This window comes from Lolium rigidum, chromosome 6, assembly GCF_022539505.1.
Source record: "Lolium rigidum isolate FL_2022 chromosome 6, APGP_CSIRO_Lrig_0.1, whole genome shotgun sequence".
NCBI lineage: Eukaryota > Viridiplantae > Streptophyta > Magnoliopsida > Poales > Poaceae > Lolium > Lolium rigidum.
In genome coordinates, this window is record NC_061513.1 from 54,749,761 (window position 1) to 54,767,678 (window position 17,918).

A 17,918-nucleotide genomic window follows, 5' to 3' on the forward strand; every position below is an offset into this window, starting at 1 on the left:
AATGATGGGTCTTCGCTATTTGGATTATCACTCATATTTAACAGTGTGTTCCTAATGGAAAACATATACTATTTCAATAAGACATTCTCTCAAGATAATGGGTCCGTGGGATTTTGATAAAATTGTCACATTATCACAAGTTGGCCTTTTTGGACTCCCATGTAATATATTGGTGAGAAGTCAAATCCATGAAAAACAAATAAGGTGTATCCCTCATAGGGGTGGTGGCTCCGCATGACCAGTGGGATATGTGCCTACACAGACCAAACCATCCTACTAGTGCTAGTAACACTACTAACTTGGGCCAAACCCAGCATTACATAGAAATAATTAGGTACCCCCTTGGTTTTGAGGGGCCGAAGCAGCTACCCCCGCTCGCCCTCCGCATGGGCCGGGTCCTGATGCAATGGTCATGGATGTTAATGCCTTGATAAGGCCCAGAATGATCCATAAATTACCCTTTTAGATAAACTCCCACCTCATCCCCTCCTTCAATCCACCTTCGAGATGTTAACCCTAGATACAAACCGGCGGCGCGGTGATGGTGTGTGACAAGGCTCAGCTGAGGACGCGATATCCGTGAGGCCTTGCACACAAAAGTTTGTAGAGAAGAGAAGGCTATCGAGAGAGGGGAGGTGATCCGCGTCGTCGTGGATTGGAAGTTTAGGTTTCATCGGTAAGATCTGATCCACCTGCCCCAATAATTTCCCGGTAAACCATGTTTTTGGTGAAAAATCCCTTTCTTGTATTTGTTCCTCTATTGTTTTTACTCACAAATCAGAACTTGTTATCCAACATAATTGTTTTTACCATAGTTTGATTTCCATATATCCCTCGGATCTACTTGTTATGTTTTTTCATATAGCCCATTATTATGTTGCCATCTGTAAATTCTATTAGTTACCAAACTTGCCAAAACGGCATAGTTTTTTGTGTGTGTTTACAACCAGCATTCCTACATACCTGTGTAATCCTATTTTTTTTATTGATTAGTTATGTAATGTTTCCATCGAAACTATTTTCTATTGTTTCACACACTTAATTCTTGCAAGTATCATCTAGGTGTGTGGATTGTATATTAGTGCCAAGGTCCATAGTTTATGGTATTTGTGCATGCTTACATGTGTATTCAAATTTACAACAATCATACGTAAACGCATTTGTTAACTATTTTTGGTAAATAGACCAATCATACCAGGCTCCATATTTTGCTATGTGGCTGATACCTCTTTAATCATGTACCAATTCTTAGAATCTTAAACCTATAGAAATTTCAAACTTTCTTCACATTTTTTCCGGCTAGTTATTTTAATAAAAAATATTTATGGTGTATGCCCCATCATTTTCTAAAATGTTTTTTCCTACAATAATTTTGTACCTAGGCTTTGTGCTTACTATGGAATTGGAGGAAGCCAATTCAAAGAAACAAATAGATGATGAATGCTTAATAAACTGTCTCACGGGAGACCTCATGGAGCGGATATTTTTTAGGCTTCCAGTTAGCACTTTATTGAGGTGTGTTGGTGTTTGAAAACAATGGAAAGCAATGATCCGAGATCCCAAGTTTGCCACATTACACCTTCAACATGCATCCCGTTATGCCATTTTATTCTTCCAACAAGAGTCTATTGCAAGAAAATGCTACCCTAGTGATGCCATACTTGTTGATGAAGCATGGTCACAATCAACATATGCAGTGCCAGTTATTGGCCCTGATGATCTCCTCTGTGGATCATGCAATGGGCTTATTTGCTTATACACAAATACATCAACCATCAAGATAGCAAACCTTGCAACGGGTGAAAGCATGCGTATTGAGAAACCATTGAGGAATTTGAAGAGCGATCATTTCTCATTGTACACCTTTGGATTCCACCCATTGAAAAAAGAATACAAGATCACACACTTCCTAAGTGATAATATAGATGGCCCTTTCAAGAATACAGATAGATTCAATGTTATTCAGGTTTATACGCTTGGTGATGAGAAATGGAAAGATATCAAAACTCCAGAAGCCTTAAGCTTGAACTGTGTGAGAAATTCTGGAGCAATAAATATTAATGGAATAGTGTATTGGATAATTGAAGATAGAGCTAGCTGCCGGCATGGTATTATGTCCTTCGATCTCAGTGAAGAAATGTTTTTGCGGATACAATTACCGACACTAGTGCCTGAACATTATGAATATGATCCTTGGGAATTCTTCATACGAGAGATAGACGGGAAGATATGTATAGCAATTGCTCAAACATTTCATTATGTACTTGAAGGGATTTTTGGTAAGGTGCAGATTTGGACACTTGAAAACAAACTGGAGCAAAAGTGGAGCCAGAAGTACAATATTGACACATCAAATTACCTTCCTGGTCCAACTTTAATTCATGGGGGTAAGTTATTGACGCAAAGTGGTGATAATAAACTATTTACATATAAGTTGCTATGGAATGGGGAGATCTTTGAAACTGAATTGAACGAGGCAATGAAATTGTTAGATTTCGGCCCCCGAAAGCCAGGAAACTTGCAATCTTACATATTTGTGGAGTCACTTGTACGTTTAGATATATACAAGAAATATGGTAGTGTAGGTATGCAAAATAAAAGGGGAGGATGGAAATTAAAGAAGTGGGAGACATGGGAGAACAACCTCTCGGAGAGGGAAGAAATGTGGATCCGCATTCATCGAAAGGAGCATGAAAGAGCTGTATGTTGACTCGATTTAAAAAATTCCTTACTAAGCACTAATTATGCTTGAGTATTTAATAAAATTTTGAGTTTCCATTTGATAGGCATCTTCAAAACAATTTGTCATATGGCTCAATGGTCTACTTCCGCTTATATCTGATGATGCGATTCGACAACAAATAGGCATGGAGGTCAACAAAATATCTCGAGACATTTCAAATCAGGTAAATAATTATCTAAATGGAAGTCAACATAAAATTTGTTTTCATGTTTCAGGGTGAATAGTTAATAACCATTTGAAGAGAAAATTATAATGATAGTTATATGTGTTTTAGTTGGTGTTCTAACACATGTTGTGAATGAGATACCAGCATCCAAGACCCCTCCGACTGCTTAATTTTGTGGGGCAAAAGCGGGATAGAGAAAATTTAGTTACCTACATGGAAAATTTTGGGTATAATTACAAGGTATAGTGTGCACAAACTTACTAGCCAGATAATTTGTAATATTTCATAAAATAACACATTAACGGACATAACCTAATTATAGGCTACAACTGACGCAATCAGGAGCATCATGAGTATCATGACAAGTGTTATACCGGATCAGGTAAAAATTTACGTACAGTCTCATTTATCATATTCTAGTTCATTTTTTGCTATAGATTGATAGTTCTTGTTACCACTTTCTTGCATCTCTCCTTCTCCAATGAATATGCCAAATAATTATCTTGAAATATAAAGCAAAGTAAGTATGTCATCTTCATCCATACAGATAAATGACTTCCACTGTAGTAGAGTTGTTTTTATTAAATACTTATTGTGCGCCAATGTGTACTTAAGTTTTTATGCTAATTGTGCAAGTTGTCTAGCTACTTAGATCATTTTGTACTTCCTTGGACAGTCTATTATCAACTTAATTTACATCACTAGAGAGACAACTATTCATAATGCTTATATGTAGATAGCATACATGTTCAGAGTTGAGCATTACCGCAAAACACTTTATGTGTGGATTACTATCTTAAATTATAATTTCACACGTATGTACCATAAACTAAACACTAATAGTTATATAGGGCCCTCTAGGATTATTTCATATTTAAATAGGATTTTCTTGCATGTATTTCTTTCTAATGTATCGATGTTGTGCTTTGTGAGTGATAAAGAGTTGAGCATAATTGTGCTAACTGAGAAATACAAGTTAGCTACACCGTGCAACATAATAGAACTTTGTTGTGCACCTTTTGTTTCTCTAAGATATAGACAACTCTGAGGCTCATTTATATTTACCTTTTATTTTTAACGGTATTTCTAGATATTCCTTGGCATGAGATGGAAGAAGCAGTGTCTTATATCTTATTTTTACTCATATTTTAGGTGGGTTCTTCAAGCTCATATGATGTTAATTCCTCTCAATATCATAGCCAGGCCGAGGATAAGATTGAGACCTAAGAACTTCTGATGGCATTCTTCTTGGTTTGCTCAAAAAGTTGTTCAAATCTTGCTACTTTAGCTATTTTACCAATATAACAATGATTTGTGTAGTACCATCGATATGATATTATGTTTATTATTTCTATCAAAACTATGATATTTATGGAACATATTTACCCCGTTTGTTCTTACTAAGATATTAATTGATTTGAGGCCATGAAGTATTTATAGGTCGAATATCTATTAAAATTCTAAAGACTTCAAAACATTTTGAAAACACTCCATGTATGAATTGTAATTCTCGACATTGTTCGGCGAAAACAATGTGTATGGAGTTTGAATTGACTCTTCTAGTATTTAGGCTGGTACAAATGCATGAACGGCGGTCATTTGTTTGCAGAAACATAGGGTCGTACCGGTGGCACCAGAAACAAGGTTTTACCACGGCATTCTTCTTTGCGCACATGTCAATCATCTTTGCTTATCTATTAATCCTAAAGGACATATAAGCTATTTCCTGTAAACCACTCTCAAGCTCTATTTTTTCAAAAAGGAGAAGCCACGACCGCTGCATTAAACACAACGAATGTGGCCTCTTGGTTAGATTATTAATATTTATTTAAAAATTATTTCAAATAATGGATCGTATAAAGTTGATACATGAATCAGCCACTACTAGAAAAAGAAAACAGAAAACATGCAATCAGTGGCGCACCCCCATATGGCTATCAGTGACGCACCTGAGTGCGCCACTTCTATCACGCCACTGCTAACTGTTAGCAGTGGCGCACTAGTGGTGCACCATTGATATAGGGCTTAGCAGTGGCGCACCACGTAGTGCACCACTATTAGCTCACTGGTGCTTCATTGCTATTTCATCGACATGCGCTACTGCACAAAAAAAAGGTGCGCCACAAGTAAAAATTTGAAATTTCGATCTGGATCTAGATTTGGATTGTTTTTTATATTTTCCTTCTAGTATACACCTTGTCACATTCTATGTGATGCGGAAGGAAGGGTTGGCCGATTGGAGGAGGAGAGGATGAGGAAGAGGAGGAGGAGAGGAGGAGGTGTGGAGGAGGAGGAGGAGGATCTTCGGTGGTCCTTGGAGAGGAGGAGGGAAGTCGGAGGGTCGTCGAAGGTTGCCGGAGAGGAGGCAGGAGGAGTGGATAGAGGAGTAAGAGGAAGTAAGAAAGGAGAGGAGGAGGGGGAGAGGAGAGGAGGGGGAGGAGAGGAGGAGTAGAATAGAATATGTGGAGGGGGAGGAAGGAGGAAGGGGGTAAGTGGTCGGCCGTTTCAAAATTGGTAGGACAGGAACTTAGCAGTAGCGCACCCTGCTATTTTTTTTTTGAAATTTCTTCCTGAAATCTAAAACCTGAAAAAAGTCATGTTTCCTATTTGATTTTTGGGAATCTAAAATTTTTGTAAACCCCGGAGGGCGTTGAAATCGGGTAGAAAATTTCGCGTAGATACATTTCATATGAAAAAAAAAAATCATCGGAGGTTGTATGCAACCAGAAATCTCGTTTTACCAAAACATGGCCCCATTTTGTAGACAAAAGTCAAAATTCATGTTAGTTAATTTTCATTAAAACTAGATGACATAATAAATGGGCATTGATGAGTGAATTTTTAGCATGTTTTTACACCATTATTTCATTATGTTATCATTGAGTAGTAATAAGATTTTTGTATTTCACCGTGCTACCGCGCACTTTTATGCTTGTCTACACATGATCTTAAAATAATAAAGCAATGATGAAAAATCAATAAAAACTGCCATTATGGTATTTTGACGATATAAAAATCATTTAAGCACTTAATTATGCACCTGGGCGAATAGAGGATGCGAGGACAACTTCCAGCAAGTTTAGCGGGCACTAGGTGTGTTAGGAGAACCGCCTTGTCAAATACTTCAATCTCGCGCAGACAATAGGGAGATCTGAGACACACACACCTCCGCAAAACAGAGAAATACCAACCGTGATGAGATCTAGAGAAGCAACCTTGGAGAAGACATCATCCAGGATGCTACGCGGATCCTCTGAGGACAAGGCATCATCCCCTTCATCACCAACCGCTGCATCACCAATCCCATTCTCCTCCAACCATATTTGTAATCTTGATTGCTATTGCGGATTTGTGTTCTAGTTCATTCCATTCCTTTCATCCCCTCCATGTTATTATGATGATGTTCTTGATTTCTTCCATGTGTGAGTAGTTCCTTTACTTATTGGGGAGATGGAGAAACCCTAGCATGAATATGAGATGAATCTAAGATGATTTATGATTTTAAGTATTAATGTGTGTTAGTTCTCTCTTGATATTATATATTGTGCACCATGTAATACTTACCTTATGGTCTCGAGAGGAAACTACCCTTTGAAGTGTGGTAAAGTGAACCCCGCGCTGCTAGCAATGGAGCACCACTTTTTGGTGCGCCATAGCAGTGGTGCACTTGTGTAGTGGTGCGCCACTGGTAGCAATCCTACGGCTAGGTCTTTTTCTATTAGTGAGCCGTCCAAAGATACAAAATAGCATGTAGCGCCTTTGCATCAACATGTTAATCTCTTGTAAAACCACCAACCACACTGGCTAGATATATCCCGTGCAACCTTTTCCAAGCGGTTGCACTAAAAAATCTATGGCATGGCACTTCTCTATTGGCCGGAGATACCTCACATGGATCCAATGGGTTCACTAGTAGGGAAAAGGCTATAGGGGCTCGACTAATGAAAACCCACGTGACTAGTGAGCTCGTAGTGGTAGCGTACAGTAAGGTAGGGCACGCGACTAGTATGTGGGTCATGGCTGCGCCTGGGCGCAGAACTTAACCGCAGCCTGCGACCCTGGTGGCACGTGACTAGTACTGACTTACCGGTCGCGTGCAGTTACGACAACAGGCTGTCTGTGTTGTCAATAGTTTGCGGCAGAGGGTGCGCGTAATACTAGCAGCGCACCTAACTCAGGCCCACTACAATTATTTTGACTGAAACCAAAATTCTAGTGCGACGCGCATTTCAGTTCCCATAGTTCACATCTCCCCCCAATCTCTCTGGACGGCGGAGCGCTCGACCTCCACGCCACCACCGCGCCTTGCCGTCTCCGGCCGCCGACTACGCCACGCCTCCTTGCCGTAGACCGCGCCGCGCCCTTGGCTATTAGGTTGTTGGTTAAAGTATTGTATAAGTATGACAATATTTGAGTTGCAGAAGTACCGCATAAGTGATGGTGTCGAAGAACGTTGAACTAACACAAAAGTGATAAGAATTATTTCAATCTTACGAAAATAGATGACCGTGAGGCGATGGTAGTACAGACAAAAATAACCATGTGGTGTGACCGTGAGGTGATGGAAAAAAGAGAGGGTAGTATGGCAGTGACACTACACTATAGCCGCGGTGCCCGGAGTAAGATAGTGCATGCTGACTTGAAATGGCGGTAGAAGATGGAGGAAGTTTTTTATATAGTTGTAGATAATTTCTCTGGCTAAAAGAGGCGGCAGATGGTGGAGTATTTCTTGTTTCCAGAGGTTCTACCCAAGAAGGCAGTAGTATTTTTTTAATAGATGATGTACGGTAAACTAAATATGTTTTTCTGGTATTGCTACGAAAGAAGACAGTAGTATTTTTCTCGCGTAAAAGAGGTGAATACGGTGGAGCAAGTATATTTTTTGAAAGTGAGGCGGTATTATTTTTCCACGGTAAAAGAATCGAAGAATGCTGGAGTATTTTTTCCACGGTAAAAGGATGATGGTGAACTATTTCCAAGAAATAATTGTTGAGGAATAAACGTCAGAAAGTTACTGCCAGAAAATTATCGAATGCGATAAAGATAAGATGGTTTGTGGCATTTTGTTGAATAAAAGATGTGATAGATAGTGGAGTATTTTGTTTCTCGGAGTTACTCTAAGAGAAGCTCAAAGCTAGTGTACAAGAAGTGTCATGGTATCGTCACGGCAGATGCCATGGGATGACTTCAGCAGAGGAGAAGCGAGGCCTATGGACTACGGCGGATTCCGGAGGTGGGTATGAGCACGAGCGACACGTCGACGTATCCAGGTTCAGAACCCTCGCGTGGAGGTAAGGGCATCTCCAACCGCGCGACCCAAACGGACGCGCTGGGCCGTCCGTTTTGGGCCGTTTGGGTCGCCGCCCGGACACGCGGACACCGCCCCGCGTCCGCGTGTCCGTTTGGGTCGCGCACTGCGCCCAACGCGCGGACGCATCGCATAAACCGGAGAAAAACGAAAAAAAAAGAGGCAAATTTAAACGAAATTTCATTGAACATATGCCCTATTTTGGGCAAATTTAGTACATAGCCCTATTTTGGGCAAATAAAACTAACAAAAGAAGCCCCTATATGGGCTTTTCAATTGAAACTAATATAAAAACCCTCTATTAGGGTTTGGTCGGCGGCGCGGTGGCCGCCGGTGCGCCGCCTAGCCCTCGTGGGCGTCGGCCGGCGACGTCGCCGTCGTGGGACGACGTCCCCGGGCGGCGACGCGCTGTTGTGGCTCGACCGCGCCGGGACTCCGGCCACGGAGACAACAGGGCCTCCTCCCACGGCGAGTGGGGTCCGGAGCCACCCGAGGCTGCGGCGGCGCACGGAGCGCCGCCTCCTCCCCGAGGCGCCGCCGCCTCTCCGCCGGGCGCGGCGCCCGGCCACCCGGCGCCGCCGCTCCCGCCGCCGCTGCTCCTCGCGGCGCTCCTCCGCCGGCGCGGCGCCCGGCCTCCTCCCGCCGCGCCGCCTCCTCCTCCTCCCCGTCGCGCCCGGCGGGCCTCGGGCGTAGAGCTCCCAGCCCTCCGCCTCCTCGACCTCCCGCCGGCCGCCTCCTCCATCTCGGAGGTGCGAATGGCCTCATGGAGGTCTGCCAGCTCTCCTCTCCTCCTCCGCCGCCGAGATCATCGTGGCGGCGCGGAGGTCCGGGTCCTCCTCCGAGGACTCCGGCCCGGCTCGAGGAGGAGAGGCGGCGGTTGCGGCAATGCCGCACCGCCGCGGGCGGCCTCTCCGATGTGGAGGCCGCGCTGGTTTCCTCCCGACGGCCGCAACGCCGGCGGACGACGGCGGCTGCTGCTCGCCTCGTCGTCGTTCGCTCCGGGAGCGAACCGTCGCTTCGGGGCCATGGCGGCGGTTTTGCTCGGGGGTGGAGTGGGGACCGGAGTGGATGGCCGCATCCCCTCCAGTCCCCATTTAATAGTCTCCCCGGTCACCGACGGTGGGCCCAAGGGAGACGAGGCGACCAGCGCGCGGACGCGACCGGACGGCGCGTGCCATCCGCGGCCACGCAAACCCGGCCAAGATTTGGGCCGGGTTTGCGTCGTTCCGGACGCGGCGGCCGTCCGCTTTTGCGGTGCGTCCCCGCGCTGGGCCGCGATTTTGTCCGGCTAGACCCATCCGGACGCGCGGGCGCGGGATGGGTCGCGCGGTTGGAGATGCCCTAACAGCCCTACTCCTACCTCTGTGGAGACAGTGCAATGATGTTTCTAGAGCTGTGGCTGGCATGGAAGCGGGCTGGAGATAGACCAAGCTCTCCCCTGCTCCCATCGGTGTTTCTGAGTATGGAAGAGAGAATGCTCAATCCCCCGAAGAGGGTGCTACTGAGGCTTATACATCTAAGAGATGGATCGTTTATTTCACGGCTTCTTCATTTTTCAGGGAAATTGTCAAGCAAATATTCAACTTTTGAGTATAAAACTTTGACAAAGTTAAGTGGAGCGACATTGCTGGGATCTCTCCTTACGAACTAACGTAAAAAACAGTTAGCTTCATATACCATTGCCAGCGATTTGGCCACCGACAGATGTGCAATGAAATAAATTCCTTGAGTGTGGTATTGTTGTCTATACAGATAGATCATAGCCAAAAGCCTGAAACTGGTTCCGTTGCAAGACATTTGATGGATTTGTGCTAATCTCAAGTTGTTGGACAGTGCAAATCTTCTGATTATCACTTGTGATATTGATCTTTCTTACCAAGAAGAATAATTATCTTCATTCTTGAAGAACAAGAGTTGACATTACTTTTTAAAATACAACAATATTGTTACATGAAAAGATAGTCCAGTCCCCTAACTGATCATTGCGGAATACACATCTGAACCAGTTCATGTCTACCTTACCAGGAATTTAGAATATTCTTGCACGGAGGGTTGACGATCTGTTTAGAGCCTCAGTAGTGCCTTGCTGCTTGCATCAAATAAGGTCAATTCTGCCAGCCTCGACAAGACCCTTGATGGACTTGTACCGAAGGACATACAAGTCGTCAGCAACCAAATCCACAACTTCCTCCCCTCTTCATGGAAGCCAACATCATAGGTTAGTACAATTTAAGGGACTGAAATGATAAAATCCAAGTGTCTGGGGTCTTACATGTCATCTAGCTGAAATGCTCCTACGTCACTCTTGGTCTTGCAGAAGACAAAGGTGTCAAGCTGAGGCTCTGGAACTGGAGAGGGCATTCGAAATAACAGTCAGATAGTGCCTCGAAGCTGATTGCATGCTAAAACACATTACCACGGCTTCAGCAATAAAAGGATAAAAGCATTCTCAGCAACGAAAAACATGTAAATGAATAAATTTGTTCCAACATCTGTTATTAACAAAGGAAAGCATATGATATTTGTGAACTTCATTTGCACTTCATTGGAGAAATGGGGTTTCATTTGGGGGACTGTAACAAACTCTTGGTGACTAAGCTACAAAAAAAATAGAAACATACATCATCACATTGTCCAATGTTGATTCTTCTTGCTTCTCGTCTTAGTATCCAGTTCTGCAATTAACTAACTAACTAACTGCCCCAGGCTTATCTTTCTCACTTCCAAATTGCACTAGACTATTTTTTGAAGTAGTATATTACTTAAGTGTATGTGTAGCCAATTGTGAAAAAATCAACAAATAAACCTGTATACAGAAATACAAGGCCCAAGTATGAGACAAGAAAAAAATGGTAAAACCTTCAAAATAAGTAGCTTACAATAAGCACATTACTAGGAAAAATGGCTTTTGTAGAGCAAAAACATTTCAACTGCAGCGAGCAGAACATTATTCTAAAAAACTGTTTCTAAGAATGCAATGATGCATTAGCAGTTAGTAGCGATAACTATTTTCAGAATGGAAGATTTGGGGCAAGGTTTCTAGAAGTAGTGTAGACTGAACTAAATAGCACAAAATGGGATTTCAAGAGGCATGCGTGTTTCTTTTATGAATCTCACACATTAGCTATGTTATCCAAAATCAACTAGGAAGCACATGTTTGTTAGTGACGACCTAATCAGACTCCAAAAACCTATTTTCCCCAATTGAATAACATGTCAGTATGTGATACATGTCAGGTTGGCCGCTTTAAATGGTGAAGCATCCACAGATTGTCGTATAAAGCAGCTTATGTAACGGGCTAGCGGCTAAAGCTACAAACAGGCTATGTAGTAAATCATTACAAAGAAACATGCTAATGTTTCAAGATCAAGTGGAGTACCCATGTCATCCTCCGTGCTCGATAAGGATTGCCTAGTTACCGAGTCATAACCATAGGGAAGCTTTGACAGCACCGACTGCTCGAGATGCTTCTCCATGTTCTCCTTGCAGCTAGCAACAGATAAAAACCAACATGGAACCGTCGTCTCAGCCACAAAACAAGGACTAGCAAGTAACAACCAGTAGCCGGTTTAATTGAGTTGATCGATACCTCTTGGCGAATCGCTGCTCCTGCTGGGACAGCCGGCTCAATAGGTCGTCAGACTTGGAGATGTAGGTCATGTACTTCTCAATCTACAGACAGCAACACGACGAGGTCAACTAAATACCAAACCATTTTAGGTGACCAGAGGCGGAGCTACATGGTGTTTATGATGTCAAGTGACATCACAAAAAATTGGTGAACGCCATGATACCAGCTATGCATACACCAGTTTTAACCTTACAAATACTAGATAAAGACCTCACTACATGTGTCACTCGCTCTGAATTTTTTACATCACCTGATGCCAATGCTAGCTCTGGCACTTTCGGTCAGTAAGTGGAATACAGTGCGGTGCAAATACAGGATTTAGTCTGACCTTCTGCAAGCGGAGGCGGAGGTAGGAGCGGAGCAGGAAGAGCGAGCGGTCGAGGTCCATCTGGTAGAGCGAGACCACCAGGTCGTCGACGCCGTTATCCGTGAAGTCGTCGAGCGTCTCCTCCTGATTTCACCACAGGGTTTCAAGAATCAGCATAATTTCCTGGAGTGTTCAGTGTGCATAATAGGCCGAAAGGGGGAATGCTAACGAGGAGCTGGATCTGCTCGCGGGCGCGGGAGACGAGGGCGGAGTCGAAGTGGAGGATCTCCGGTGCGGCCTTCTCGTTGCGCCAGGCCCGCTTCAGCAGCTCCACGTCCGTGGTCGCCGCCGCCGACGCGGACTCCTCGTCCTCCCACGAAGACATCCTCCCTTCCTTGTTCTGTCGCGAATTGCCGACGCGCGCGCTGGGGACGAAGCGGTTGGTGAGGATGCGGCACCGGCCTGGTGACCGCGAGCACCGACGAGGGAGGCGAGCGGCGGCGCGGCGGGTCGGATTTGCAGCCCGCGACGGCGACGGCGACGGCGAGGGAGAGGCAACCGCGGGACGGCGGGGGTTTCGGATTGGATTTGGGGGCGACGGCAGTGCTGGGCCGGGAGGTGTGAGAGGATCTGTTCCTGGGCCGAAATACAAACTTAGAGCGAGAAAGATTGGAGTTCGCTCAAAAAGATAGTACTCCTACCACAATTGTACATGTCGTGACACGGAACTACCAAATAGGTAACGTTTGTCAATAACTACTAGATTTGGGGCACGCTCGCGACACGGAGCATTGATTCTACTTTTTAGCCGTCTTAACCACGTTTCTGGCAGTCGTGGCCAGGGCCGACTGTAATATCCCAGGTTTTAGAGACAACAAAATGAGAAAACACCAAAGTATGGATTGCATTCATGCATAGAAAATCCGGGGAATTTTCGCGCCTTTAAATAAAACTTACCACGGTAACTAAAATTTTACTTGACTTGCTGGAATTGAAGTAGATCATCAAGTCAAGCGCTATAAACTTCAATGTGATCTTTGCTAAAGCCTTGTTTTGGTTAGAGGTGATTTGATCTATGGACTAGATCAAATAGAATTAGTTTTACAACAAACAACACCTTAAGTAAGGGTAACTACAAGATCTTATAAAAGATCTCAACATGACATTCCTTACAACAACACATGAATAATTATTCAACCATAAATTTAAGAACACAATTAATCAAGAAACTATTCTTTACTTATCTTTTCCATGTCTTTTACTAAATAAATATTCTTGCCATGATTCACATGGTATATTCTCAACTACAATACTTGAACCCAAGCCAAGGAAATTCATATTCATTCTTTATCAACCCTTGACTATTCAATCTTGTTCATTCAAACATATTCCAATTAAACCTTAGAGAAAGGAGAGAATCATTCATATGATTATACTATCCTTTGAATAGAACCTAGGTTAATATTTAAACCATATCTAAGTGAGGTAAGTCATTGATAATAACTAATGCTATAAGAAGTACAAGTCAAGTATTAAACCCTACTTGACCTAGCCAACACTTGATGGTAAATAAGAACCTCTTTAACTAGTGATCCAAGAGAGACAAGTGTTGTGATCATTACAACTTGGTAATGATCATAAACCCTAGAGAAACCCTACTTATCCCAGAGAGCTCAAGCTACATGTGTATACTCAAGTATATTGACCAATACTTGATCTTGGAGAGGAGAACCATGTTTCACTAATGAACCATTATGAGGTCAATCCTTTGATCATTACAAATTAGGTAATGATCATAAGTCCTAAGAATCTAGGTGAGTGTGATGAGAGAAATAATAAAGAAGTGGTTAGTGAGGAATAAGTGGATAACTACTGTATTATAGGGCAACCAACATCTTTTTTTCCATAATTTTGGGCTTCTTTCTGAATTAACCTCATGGTGACACGTACTTCATTTGATAGTCTGCTTTTCGTTGGTTTTTTCTGGTGTGTGATTTCGGTGCCCCTGCGATTTCTATCTTCCTGCTTCCCTTTCATTCCTTCTGTTTTCTGGGATGTACTGTATTTGTTGACTTTAGCTGAACAGTGCACCGCTTTGACCAAATTTGGTCTGTTCGCCAGCGTCGTGTATTCCTGGAAGAGTCTCCTTCGGTCCTTTCTCTCCCCAACGTGCTACTTCCTGGAAGAGTATTCTCCACCTAATCTCTCTCTCACATTCCATCAGCGTCCGGCGGCGAGGACACAGAGGCGCACACACGGAGCAGCAGCCGCGGCCGGCGCATCCTCGGCTCCACGGCGGCCTGCGCCCTCTCCGCTCCCCGAAGGCCGGCGCCTCCTCGGCTTCCCCGCCGCCGGCGCGTCCTCCGAGGTGCGGCGGCCAGCGCGTCCGCGGCGGCCGGCGCCTCCTCGGATCCCCTGCCGCCGGCGCGTCCTCCGATGTGCGGCGGCCAGCGCATCCGCGGCGGCCGGCGCCTCCTCAGCATTGCGACGGCCGGTGCCTCCTCGGACCCGCGGTGGCCGGCGCGTCCTCGGCCCTCAGCGGCATGCGCCCCCTTGGCTCCCTGGAGGCCGGCGCCTCCGCGGCGGTTGACGCCTTCTCGGCTCCTCGGCCGTCGGGCGTCCGTGCGGCGGCCAGCGCGTCCGCGACACCCGGCATCTCCTCTGATGCGCGGCGTCTGGCGCGTCCTCGGCTCCCCGATGGCCAGAGCTTCCTCTGATGCCCGGGGGCCGACGTCTCCTTGGCTTTCCGGCGGCTCCGACGCGAGAACTCCACGGCTTCCATGTGACTTATTCAACTATTCTTTTCTTCGATTTTCCTCCTTTGTCTTATATATGTGTTCATCTCTCATTAATTTTTCCGGTTCTGTTTAGTTATGCAATCACCCACCACATTGCAACGTTGGCGACCAGGTGCGCGGTGGCAGACTTTCTGGGTTTGGATGGTTGACCGCCGAGCTTCCCATGGGGAGAGATGCCACTGCTTCAGATCGTAGCCTCCATGCCCAGGAGCCTCCGCTAATGAGCTCTTATGTCACTATGTCAGTGGTTTTCAGAAAGATGCTAGAACAAGAGAGTTTCAGGGGTTGGCATTTGAGTTCAATCTCTGCGAAGCTTTGCCCTCAAGGGAGCAGGTAGGTATTTTTTTCTACTCTGCTGACTTATCTTTCTGATTCAGTTGATACAACTTCAGGTCCAGGGGCTGCCTTATTTACAGATATGAGATTAACTCATGCAAGGATGAAGTACCAGAGTACATTGCAAAGCATGGACTTCGCATCTGTCGGGGGTCATGGCATGTTGTTGTGGCTGGGAACTGGGAAGGGCAGTGTTGAGCGGCGGCGGTAGTGGCACTGGGGGATGGGCGTGGTTGTATGGACCAAGAGCGGGCACAATGAGCTGCTGCTCTGCGGTTCCTCCACCTTCTGCTGAATTATTTGCTCTTACAAAGGAAGGTAAGCTTGACGGAAAATTATGTTTTGAATCTAACACTCCTCTGTTCCAATTTTTGTTTGCCCTGCTCTATATTTTCTTCCCTTTCAATCTCGATTCTCTTCCCTATACCAGTTAATTCTGAATTGGTGACAAGTCTTGACAATTGCTATTCGGTGAAGGTAATTTTACTACCAAGTTAATGGCACTGTATAGTTTGGAAAGTGGTTCAAATTCAGGACAGAAAAGAACTAAACTGGTTCATGTCCAGACTCCAGAGAAAAGAATGATTTAAACAAATACAAACAAGCACAAATTAAGAGAATGTTTTTTGAGAATTGTTTTATTTTCGTGATGAGTAATTCAATTCCATATACTGCAGTCCATGAGACAAAATTCAGTTCACCCAGTTAAGCAATATGTATATCCTTGAATGATGTTCCCTGATTTATTTTTAAAAAAATCCTTGATGAGCTACCAGCTACACTGGTAATGGTGTTTCAGAGAATTGGTCCAGTTACTCACTAGAGTGTGAAATGTAGTAGAACTACTCCAGAAAAGGTATTCTGATTTCTTTGGAAACCTGTATTGATTGGAGCATATGCATGTCAAAACTTAACCAGAAGTGTACCCCCTACTACGTGGAATATTTAATCACCCTTGATATGTATTGGTATGTTTACAAAAAAAGGAATCGATCTCTCAAAAAGAATGCACAATGATTTGGCATATTATACTTCATGTGCCTTTGTTCTGCTATAGTACACTGGAACCATGGAAACATGAGCTTCAGTTTTTGCATGATTCAGATTTTTACAGGTACATATGTGTGCTACTTCTCAAGTGAGGCAGGCATCAGCTGTGTGTTTGCTTAAGGAGAAGACAACCCAACAGCTTCTTCGTATCGATTATTTTGATCAATAGGTCATATTCTATTTTATTCAATCGTTAGTAGTTTAATTACTTGCACAACAATATTACCTAACTGAATGTTCCTCCCATTTAGATTTTTAACTCTGCAGTAGTAAGAAATTTAGTGGTTCATCTGACGTACCAGGGGAATTACTACTGAATTTCTTCACCAACATTTTAGAGTGTGTTTGACTGGTGTAATGGTGTTCTCAATGAACATTTTCATCTGAGTGAGCTTACTACAATATCAGATTGACTACTTCAAGTACATTTAAACTCGCCTTCCACAGTTGTGTGCTCTGTGTCAAGCCAATGGAATCATAGGCGAGGGGATCAGAATGTGTCAATGAAGAACGGAAAAATATTTGATCATATATTCAGGTTAGATGCCATGTTCATCTGTACTTTCTAGCTATTCCATTGTCTTTAATTGCTTCGACCATTTCAGTTTTCCTAGAATTGATGGCATCACAAGTTTCAGTTAAGCACACAGAATTCTTATGCGGTACAGGTTAAGTTCCACGTTCTTCTCTACTTTCTAGCTATTCCATTGTTTTTAATTGCTTTGAGAAGTCTAGATTTCCTAGAATTGATCCATCACAGGGTTAGAATTGATGGCTGTGCTAAGTTAAGACCACAGTTTATTCATTGCTTTAATTTCCTAGAAGAAAAACTGGGACAGGACACTGGGACTGAGACGGGAGCAACCAACAATTTTCTGTACTTAAAGATGTCAGCTCTGCAACTGAAAAGAAGATAAGGAAGGCCAAAGCATGGCTACTGCACCAGCCAAGAAACCACTCCTCGGTAAGCAGCAGGTTTAGACACAAGTTAAACACATACAATGAACTGACTTTTACCTTATTTCTTCTTCTCGCACCAAAACAAAGATTCACCTACAAGAACGGCTCAGGTCAGCCTAACAACCGATGAAGCAAAGATTTAATACACTACTACCAATCAGTTATGTATAGTATTATGGACCTACCAACTATCTAGACGATAAGTAATTTCGACGTATTATAATATTAAGTATTCATCACCCAGCTATGTATAATTGTCCTAATCGTACTCTCATGTTTCTGCAATATTCTACTATTTGGTACAGTTGATCGCTCTAGGTACTATGTATAATACTCTGTTCGGTACTGAATCTGTTGTCGGTATATATTTGTCTTGCCAAGGAAAATTAATAATACCTCTTTGCTCAATGCCCGACATTACATTGCTCCATTATTCTCTGTCTCCACCTGCCCCTTTCAAGGCGATAGACTCAGCTTCACAGGTTGAAGTGGGCTCAACATGTAAATTCTCATATAAAAAATAAATTGTCAAACAAAGAGGATGAAACAAGAATGTATAACGGAAAAGCCCCGGTTGAACCTGGGGTTGAACCTGGGTGCACGTGAACCCAGGTTGGA

General features: G+C 43.8%; 1 protein-coding gene across 1 annotated transcript; it reads right to left on the reverse strand.

Annotated features, from left to right (window-relative positions):
• Positions 1-10,079: 10,079 nt before the first annotated feature.
• Positions 10,080-12,645, reverse strand: LOC124667380 (DNA replication complex GINS protein SLD5-like). The gene is made up of 6 exons (XM_047204671.1): positions 12,386-12,645; positions 12,178-12,300; positions 11,808-11,890; positions 11,598-11,707; positions 10,490-10,565; positions 10,080-10,412 (listed from the first exon to the last, which is right to left on the reverse strand). Exons 1-6 carry the CDS (start codon positions 12,539-12,541, stop codon positions 10,313-10,315), a joined length of 648 nt encoding a protein of 215 aa, XP_047060627.1. The 5' UTR covers positions 12,542-12,645; the 3' UTR covers positions 10,080-10,312.
• Positions 12,646-17,918: the final 5,273 nt, after the last annotated feature.

Bases quoted from the DNA above. Each gene is read 5' to 3' on its own strand.
- LOC124667380 (XM_047204671.1), bottom strand. From the start codon at position 12,541: ATGTCTTCGTGGGAGGACGAGGAGTCCGCGTCGGCGGCGGCGACCACG. The intron at 12,301-12,385 runs GTTAGCATTCCC...TGGTGAAATCAG, and splicing joins GCGAGCAGATCCAGCTCCTC to GAGGAGACGCTCGACGACTT. The intron at 11,891-12,177 runs GTCAGACTAAAT...TGCTGTCTGTAG, and splicing joins TCCGCCTCCGCTTGCAGAAG to ATTGAGAAGTACATGACCTA.